General features: G+C 49.4%; 1 protein-coding gene across 5 annotated transcripts; it reads right to left on the bottom strand.

Annotated features, from left to right (window-relative positions):
* Positions 1-210: 210 nt before the first annotated feature.
* KCTD17 (potassium channel tetramerization domain containing 17) lies at positions 211-7,504 on the bottom strand. 5 transcript variants are annotated; one of them, XM_027715197.2, is made up of 7 exons: positions 7,060-7,504; positions 6,342-6,450; positions 4,566-4,657; positions 3,555-3,650; positions 3,073-3,198; positions 1,797-2,020; positions 211-884 (listed from the first exon to the last, which is right to left on the bottom strand). In XM_027715197.2, exons 1-7 carry the CDS (start codon positions 7,264-7,266, stop codon positions 863-865), a joined length of 876 nt encoding a protein of 291 aa, XP_027570998.2. In that variant the 5' UTR covers positions 7,267-7,504; the 3' UTR covers positions 211-862. The 5 variants fall into 5 exon arrangements, with proteins under 5 accessions (XP_027570998.2, XP_027570997.2, XP_039238186.1 ...); XM_027715196.2 differs by having other exon boundaries at positions 1,724-2,020; positions 7,060-7,502; XM_039382252.1 differs by lacking the exon at positions 1,797-2,020 and adding an exon at positions 1,724-1,796 and having other exon boundaries at positions 7,060-7,496.
* Between the last annotated feature and the right edge of the window lie 1,465 nt (positions 7,505-8,969).

The following is an 8,969-nucleotide window of genomic DNA, read 5'->3' on the forward strand; positions in this document are numbered from 1 at the left end:
CAATAAGCAAACCCGCTCTGTAGCCCAACTGCCTGCAGCGGGGTTGAAGCACAGATGCAGCGAGAAGTACCTCCAGCCCCCAGAAAACAGGCACAGCACCAGCCACCAGCTTCTGGTGGCTCCAGATGATGAATCCAAACTCCTTTTCTCCAACTCCCACTCCCTTCTATCAGCAACGAATTCTTGCCACTTGAAATGAGAGGCAGCAAGGAGGAACAGACTGTGAATTTTATTCAGGAGTCTTCAGACACAGCAGTGAAGCAAACACCCCGCTCCCCAAAACAGGGATCTCCTGGTGCTGGCTGACACAACATCAGGTACCTGGGCAGCACACCTGTCTCCTCACCCTGCTGACACAGGGCTGCTCTGGGGGACAGGGAGGGAGGCACCAAGGAGCAATGCAGGTAGCCCAGAAAAGGACTGTGGCTCTGCATTTGCCCTCTGGCCATAAGCCCAGACCAACTGCCTGCAACAGCAAAAGGGCAAGGACTGGTCCTTCTGCAGTTGCCACCACCTTGGGTTCCCATTTGCATCCAGGGTGTTCAGGAAGGGACCGCAGGCTGCAGTGTTTGATTGCAGATGTCCCCACCAGGGGCCACTGTGACATTAAGGAAAGCCAGACTGCCAGGCATAGGAGGGCTCCAGCTCCTACAGCAGCCCAGAGGCTCCATGGAGCATCTGCCCTCCTCCAGGGCTGGAGGCTCAGGCCTCTAAGGTGAGTTTGTAAAAAAAACATGACTGCATGTGAAGAGTGAAGGGGGCTGGAGGGCGTCACTGTGGGGCAAGGGGCTGCCATACACTGCAGTACAAAAATAAAGATACAAACAAGAAATGAAAAGGCTGGAGTGTTGAGATCACATCCTCAGATCTCTGGCTTGTAACAGCTATAGAAGGAGAGAGAAAGAGAAATAAAATCAACGGTAGGGAAAAGAGCAACTGAGCATAGAGAGGAGAGTGAGAAACAGAAAAAGGGAAATGACAGAGGAAATGAGAACAAAAGAAAAAGAAAAGAAGTGTGGAGTGATGGTGGAAAAACAGCAAAAGGAAGCAAAAGTCCATGTGATTAACATACACTGACTTTTAAAATAATAACACACAGGTCCCACAACCATGGACAAGGAGGCTCTCAAAGAGAGGGAGAGAGAAATGTCAGACAGCTAACGAGTGCCCAGCACCAGGACAGATGGAGAGTTTCCATGCCCTGTCCCACTCATGTCGGCCAGACAGCCTTCCTAAGCAGGAGGCAAAGCATAGAGGCTCATTCTATTTGCAGCTGTGAGAACATCTGGAGTGGGGATTGGTCATTTCTGCTCTGCCTTCACCACCCTTTCCCACTGCGCTCACACCCTGACAGGGCCAGTGGGGGAAAAGCCCAGGGAAGTGGGAGCAGGGAGGGAAAAATAACAAGCTGCCTTCTGCAAACTGCTGGCGGGCAAAAGAGCTGCGGACGGCAGCCTGGAGGAGCGATCTGGCATGCGTGTCACGCAGACACGTGGCAAAATTCCCCCCCTTCCCCGAACCACCCCTGCCTGCTTTGCATTCATTTCCACCCCTTTCCCAGCTGCACTCTCCTTTCTGCTGCCAGAGCCTCTGGTCCAGAGCCATAGGATCTGCTTGGCAAGTAAAAACACACATAGGATGAGAATAGGTAGAGCCACCTTAGGGATGAGTCAACCTCCCCTCCCTCCTTCCCCTCCCCAAGTTCTACAAACCAGGGCCATACCCACAAGAGGGAAGTGAGTCACTCATGCAGAGCTCAGGCTGGCAGGAGCTGGGAGTGCAGACAGGTAACATACCTGCAGAGGAGGAAAAGTGAGGAGCAGAGAGAGACAGGACCCTGGGCAGAGACCACTCTGAGCCCTGGGAGACAAAGAGAGCAGAGGGAAGGATGCTGGAGGCTGGAGGCTGGCGAGTGGGGCAATGTAGGAGGTAGATGACAGTGCTGGGATGGACACGGAGGGGAGCAGAAGGGAGGGTCCGCAGGAAGAGAGTTTAGCGCAATCCCGAATAGATGGACAGTCTGCAAATAAAAATAAAACCATAGATAAACCAAACAGTTTAAAATACAAAGCAGCAGCCATGGTAACAGGTCTCCCCTCTCAGCTTTATCTCCAGAGAGACTCCAACTCCTGGAGAGGACAGTCCCCACACCCCACACCTGCTCTAGTCCTTCCCTGCTGCTAGCTGTGAGCTCTCACCAGAAAGGTGGACGGGTCTATGCCTGGGGGGGATATTTTTATCATTTTCCTCAAGGATTTGCTGCACCTTTCTCCTCTGCTTCTGCTTCTGCCTCTGCCTCTGCCTCCTCCTCCACCTCCTGCTCTTCCTCCTCCAGGTCCTCCTCTGTGCTCTGTGGCCCAGCATGCAGGACAAAAGGAAGAAAGAGTGGAGATACTTGCAAGATGACCCATGGCAGTTCTTTCTGACACACAGGGAATAAAGCAATTGTCATGACACTGGAATAAAAAGGGACATTTCCCCATGGCCAAGACAATTCTGGGTCAGGGAGCAGAGAGACTTTTTTTCCTCTGGAACATCACATCAGGGGTATCTAACCCACTTACAAGTGCTGTGACCCCACTGCCAAACAACTGTCATCAGTTGCTAGTGTTCCTTCCTCTATCCTAGATGTCTGCAGGATGTCATGCACTGCCACACATTTCTGTCCTTCCCTCAAAAGGGGAGCAGGAGATATTGACCCCTTAGGCAAAGACTCAGAAAAATGAAAGAGAATGCCGCAAAACCTTCAGGGAAACAATGCCCTAAAGGCAGTGACACACACAGCATGGGCATGAGAAGGCATGAGGGGGATGTTAGAGTAGCATGAGAAGTGCCAGGGTCACTTGCTAAAGCCATTTGCTACACACAGCCAGACACCACCTCTCCAACACACACACTCCTCCTTTTGGGCAACGGGTGTAATGCCATGGTGCTGAACACCAGGGCAGGTCCCTGTATTTCACCACTGAGGTGTCCCATGGTCACAGGCGAGAGAGGAAAGAGAGAGGGAGCAAACAAGAGTGAAGGATCTCATAGGCAAGGGGAGCAGGGCCATAGCAAAGTTGATCTCACCTTGGCTTTGTGGCTGGGCTCCGAGCTTAGGCCACTGGGGGAGTTGTACAACTCTTTGGAGACCACACACAAGAACTCTGTCTGATCCTCATTCCCATAATTATAGGACGAGCCAATGTTCACAAGCTAAAAAAGATGAGAGCAAGAATCACAAGCGCATGTTCCTGCAAACATCTTGGGAGCAAGGCAGAAAGTCCACCATGCAGCATGGAGTCCAGTCCATACCCACAGTGGAAAGTCCTTATAACTAAGCTGAGGAGACAGTACAGAGAACCAGAAGTTAGCCAGGATGCAAAACAGTTTGGCCTCACACAGTATCCTCTAAACCTCTACAAAAAGGGCGAAAGAGAGCCAGTGTGATGGCTCAGTCAATGACTTACCCAATATTCTCAGAGATGAAAGGAGTCTTATGTGGGGACTGTATGACATCCATGATCTTTTCAAAGGCAACTCCTTCCCACCCTGCTCCACCTTAACCATACCTGTTCAAAGCGCCATCCATCTGACATAGTGGAAACCATCTGAGTGAGTTCCTCTTCCTGGCACTGTAGCACACGGTAGACATGCTTAGGAGGCACCTGACAGCAAAATTGCAGAGCATGTTGACAATGGTCAGATGCTAAAGGCTGTTGCCCTCCTGCAGAATGAAGTGGTAGTACCCCTCCTGGACAGACCTGTACTCTCCCCGCGTCCCAGGTGAAGGGAGAGTGGAAACCATAACCCAGCTTTCTACTGTGCTGTCATGAGGAGCAAGAACAACTCTTCTGGAAAGGAGGGATTGAGCAGAGTGCTTCTTGAATTGTTCTCAGAAGATATGGACTCTTTTGATGGAAAGTTTGCACTTGTCATTACAAAATCAGTTTTGCAAATGCTAGAAATGCTGATGGGGGTTTGCAACAGTAAGTGACTGTATTGCTGGAGGCTTACAACCTGAGGCAGACATGATAAAAAGTGAGATAGCAGCCAATGCTCCTTCAAAGACAGATTTTCAAAGGTCAAGACAAGGTGTGATTTTGCCACAGGGTTGATTCCTGGTGACTCACTGTCTGCATTTAACTCTTTCACAGACTTCTCTTCACCTGTTCCCTTCAGGTTTCTCTACAGGTATCCCCATGCTCTTCAATGTGGTTACACTCCCAAGACTCCCCACACCAGAGCCCTCCTCTCCACGACACCTTTGCTCTCCTCACATTCTTCTATATTCCACAGCAATCAGCTTCCTGTTCCAAACACTAGAGGAGCTGATTTAGTTTCAGGGCCTACATCCAGCATTACTTCTGGGGATGCAAAACAAGCCTGTAACTTGTTTATTGTAATTAAATTGGTGGTAGCTTGTCCCATGCAAGATTTTGATGTGTAGGGACCAGCACATAATCTCTAATTAGTTGCTCCTTTCCATTCCTTGCTGCTTCTCCCAGGTCTGCTCTCCCTCTGGACTCATCTCTCCCTTTCTACATTCCCTGCTTTGCCCACCCCACTGTACCTTGCCATACCTGAGTGACTGTGTAGTCCTTCTCCTCCATTCGATCCTTGATTATTCGGATCAAAGGACCAATGTTATAGAACTCAGCTTCTTCTAAGATCCCTGAGAAAGAGACAAAAGGATCATAAAGACAGAAGTTAACCATCCATTTCCATTTTTTTTGACTTGCAAAAGATCAATTCTGAGCTTCCCAAGGTCCATAGGGAGAAATTACGCAGTAGCCTCACTTTTTAAGAGGTTTCCACTGCTTGAAATTCTTACTGCAGAGAATTGAACCTTGGCTCTCTGCATCATGTTTCTAATGCTCACCCCAATTTCCTTATGCTGCCTGCTAGTACAGAAACAGGCACTGCCAGTGAAGGCTTGTGCTGAGGACTGCTAAAATCTTTCCCAGACAACTGGACAAGGAGAACAAATGTAGGCTCCAGCCTCTCTCAATGACAAGTCATCAAAAGACCCTGGGAAAAGCTAGCTTACCTCCTGGGACACTTGGAGTTACAGTCTGTGATTTCAGATGATCTTTGGCTCTCTTCCCTGTGCTTCACCTCAAAGCAGGTAAGCAAAGAAGTGTTTTGTTTTTTTTCTCTATAGTGTCTGCATCCATCACCTCTCCTAAGGCTCACCTGTTGGCTAACAGGCCTTCAGGAAAAGGGAGGTGGTTCCCAGAGGGCCAGGGAGGAAAAGGTGGCTAGGAGCCAACATTCACATGTCCCCAGGACAGTACACAGATAATGCAGGTGGGGAGATTGATCCTTCACTACCTGACACACTGAGACCTCTTTTGAGTTCCCCATTCAGCACTGAATTGTCTAATGGGTTAGTTTTATGCCAGCTTGTCTGCAGCAGGAACAAAAGGCAATGCTAAGCTATGAACTGGACTCCTGTTTATGTTTTAGATTTGATATTAAAACCTGTGGATGAACGCTGTCTGATGTCAGATTTACAAGAAATGTCAAGTAAGAAATATCTCAGAATTGTGCTTATTACAATCCCGTACCATTACTTAGATATATTTTTGGAATTATAACTGATAAGACAATTCTGAAGAAAACTTTCCTTGCTTTAGGTAAAAATGTGTAAGAGAGGCAAAAAGACTAACAAACATGCAGAAACTGTGCTTGGCAAGGGCTAGACAGCACAGCCTGTCTTTGGAATTGGCTCCTTATTAGACACTGGCATCAAAAAATAACAAGGCATTGGGGACTGCTGGCTGGTAACACTGTGATGTTACCGAGTTATCCTATTGGACCCACTGTCAACCTCAAATGAGGGATTGCTTTGTCTGGCTTGCTTAAATGGAACTGCTGCAGTCCACAACTCATCAGAGCACAAGCAGCATAATTGCATATCACTGATTAATGATGGTCTTTATTACAGTTAGTAGAAGAGATGAGATTGGTTTTGTTTGGTCTTCTGGGTTTTCATTCCTAATTAGAAAACTTAATTATTAACAGAAAACTCAGTCACAGAACCTGGTTAAAAGTGGATCTGGAACACATGAAAAATGGTGTATTGAGACTCTGAGATATTGCCTACTTATGTCATGGTGACATCTCTGCTGGACAAACAGTCATGAAGTCACAACACTTGCAGGATGCTTTCCTCACCCACTCCCCTCTAGTAAAGGAAACATAAGTATGCTTCCCAAGAGCTGCAGGAACAGCTCTGAAATTCCCCCACATGAATCTCCAAAAGGAGAACAAGAGACAACACAGTTGACAAGTCCTGCCGTGTCCTGGCTACAGCAACAATGTTAAGCATGAGGTTTCTGAGCTCTAAGACTCACCCTCTTCAGCCATATCTTTATCCAGGACCAGCTTCCCATGACGGAGGAAATTCAGGATGGGTCCAAAGTAAGTGGGGTCCCGGTCTATTAGGTATGCACCAGTCTCATCCTAGCAGCAGAGATAAACCACGAGGAGAAAACACCCAAGGGAAATTTGTAACCAACCATCGAATGCCCTAGACTATAAGAAAATACAAATCTAAGCAAAAATGTCTACTATTTCTAAGATTCCTTGGAAACCTGAGAATCCCTAGCCAAGTCAGCCCAGCTTGGATTTTAACTCTTGTATTGATCTGCTCAGCATGCCCACCTCAGCAGGGATCAACCCAGTTGAAAAAGCCCAAAAATAGGCATCAGTCTCCTTGTGCAACTGTGCATACAGGCCTGGCGTGAGAGAGCAGAGATCCCCTAACAAGGGACGAGGCTGAGTCAGGCAGACACATCTGGGAAGTAGTCCCAGGATGTGGGGTGACAGAGAGGTAGGAGAGCAGGAACGGAGGGGAGATGGCCTCTCTTTTCCCCAGCTCCGGAAGACAGGTGCCAGGCAACAACACAGCAAGGTGGAATCTAGCAAGAGGAAATCTTTCCTGGGATAAAGAGCAGGCATTCCTCACTCAGTTGCTCCTGCAGCTATCTGGGTCTGGCTCCCTCCCTGCATCCCTCCAGCCCTCCCCATGCTCGGTGGGGCACGGTGCGGGAGGCAACCCAGCTGCCTTACCCGGTCCGATTGCAGCTCCTCGCCCTGGCACAAGCGACAGAGGAAAGATTTCTGCTCCCGACAAAGAGTCTGCCTGGTGGTGAGGAAGACAGTGCCCCCCACATTAAGCCTCACCCACTTGGCCTGGGTGCCAGCGGGTGGCGGGATGTCCCAGGTGCAGCGTAGCCCCACGGCGCCCTGCATCTCCTCCCTGCCCTCCATCCTCATCCTCACCCCCACCTCCCCCACGGCGTGCAGGGACTGCCGCAGGTGCTGCCTATCGGAGAATGCTGGGATCTGTAGTTTATCTGCCTCTCCCTCCGCAGCAGCCGTGTTTCTTGGGGGACAGGATCTTCCCTGTGACCACCAAGGGAATCCTGAGCGGAGGAAGGATGCGCGGTGGTGGAGGATAGCACTGCGGCTATTAGGGGTGGGCAAAACCACAACTCCACAACGCCGACACTTCCTGGCTTTTCCCCTGTTCCCGTTTTCACAAGCCAAAGGCAGGCCAACACTCCGGAGGTGCAGAGTGTTATGCAAAAATCGTCGGCATTTATTTCCATAGACATCCTCTCTGGCTCATTAAAAAGTTCTGGGAAATGTAGTTTCGCAGGGGGGTGCACAAAAGGGTGATGGGAACTGTAGTTTTCCCAGCTCGCTGTTCCTGCAATGAGGATGCTGTAACGAGGGGGGCTGCACTGCACTACCTGACCCCGGCTCTGCTGCTGGTACTCTGTCTGCTTCCAGTCCTTGGTCTTGTCTGCAAGCTTCCTCGGAGACGGGAAGAACAACCTGCTCCCTGGCAGTCAGCAGATTAAGCTCCTCAGAGCTGTGCTTCACAGCATTCCCTTCAGGAGATCCATTACCCCAGGCTCACAGCTCAGTGCTGCATCAGTTGCCATGCTTTCTTGCAGCAAAATACGCAGTGGCCTTCTTGCTAACATATGTAGGGACACTTCTGGGAACTGTATCCTGGATCTGCATGAAGCGCTGGCAGGGGTCAGGAATAATTTTTCTTCCAGCTCAAAAGAGTCACTGACTCAGAACACTTCCCCCATTGTGCTGCTCTACCAGCACAAACCATGACAGGTAGAGACCCTCCTGCATCCTTCTCCTCTGCTCCTGCCACCTCTGTGTCTGGGCTCAGATTTTAACTTAGCTCTGTGTGGAGTTTTACCTCTGCCCCAGGCACATATCACCCGCTGAGGCCTATGTGCCAATCCCACGGTATGGAATCTAGCCCTGCCTCTGTCACTCGCTCCTGCCAGGCCGAACTTGGCGCTCAGCAGCCTGTGCCCCATGGGACTCTGTTCAAACACATTCCTGGGCACAGACACAACCTGAACAAGCTCTCTCTCCGGCAGCTCTGCTTTTCCCACTCCCATCTAAGCACAGTCATGCTTGCCAGCAGCTTGAGCACACTAAGAATGGAAAGGAAAGGCCAGTGTTTCACCTCTATGTGGCCCAAAACCTTCCTTCACCTAAGTAACTTCCTAGCTCTTCTTTGCCAGGCAATGCAGCACTGCAGAAACACCACGGTGCCTCGCAGACACTTTATTGTTCTTGCATCTAGAACTTCGTGTCTTTTGGGGGGGATTATTGAGGGAAGAGGCTGTTTAAAGAGAAACATTATGTTTTACTCTTACATTCCTTTTCTTCTTGCTCTTCCCTCCTCTTTTACTTGAAAGTTACTTCCTTTTATTACTACAGGATATGAAAGCAGTGCCACCCTTCCCTAAATCATCCAGGGTTTCCTTCACAAAGACTGCACGTGTACTTTGCTCCTTCTGTGAAGGAGTGCAAAGAGGAGAGAGAGTATAACACGGAAAAGGTTTGAAGATTGCTGACCTTTAACTAATTTAAGCACAAGAACAATTCAGCTGCTCCAGGGGGTAAATTCAAATAATTTTTAACCAGCACTAGAGTGACGT

The sequence above is a fragment of the Pipra filicauda genome, unplaced genomic scaffold (genome assembly GCF_003945595.2).
Source record: "Pipra filicauda isolate LSUMZ 115617 unplaced genomic scaffold, ASM394559v2 scaffold262_size1072369_pilon, whole genome shotgun sequence".
NCBI lineage: Eukaryota > Metazoa > Chordata > Aves > Passeriformes > Pipridae > Pipra > Pipra filicauda.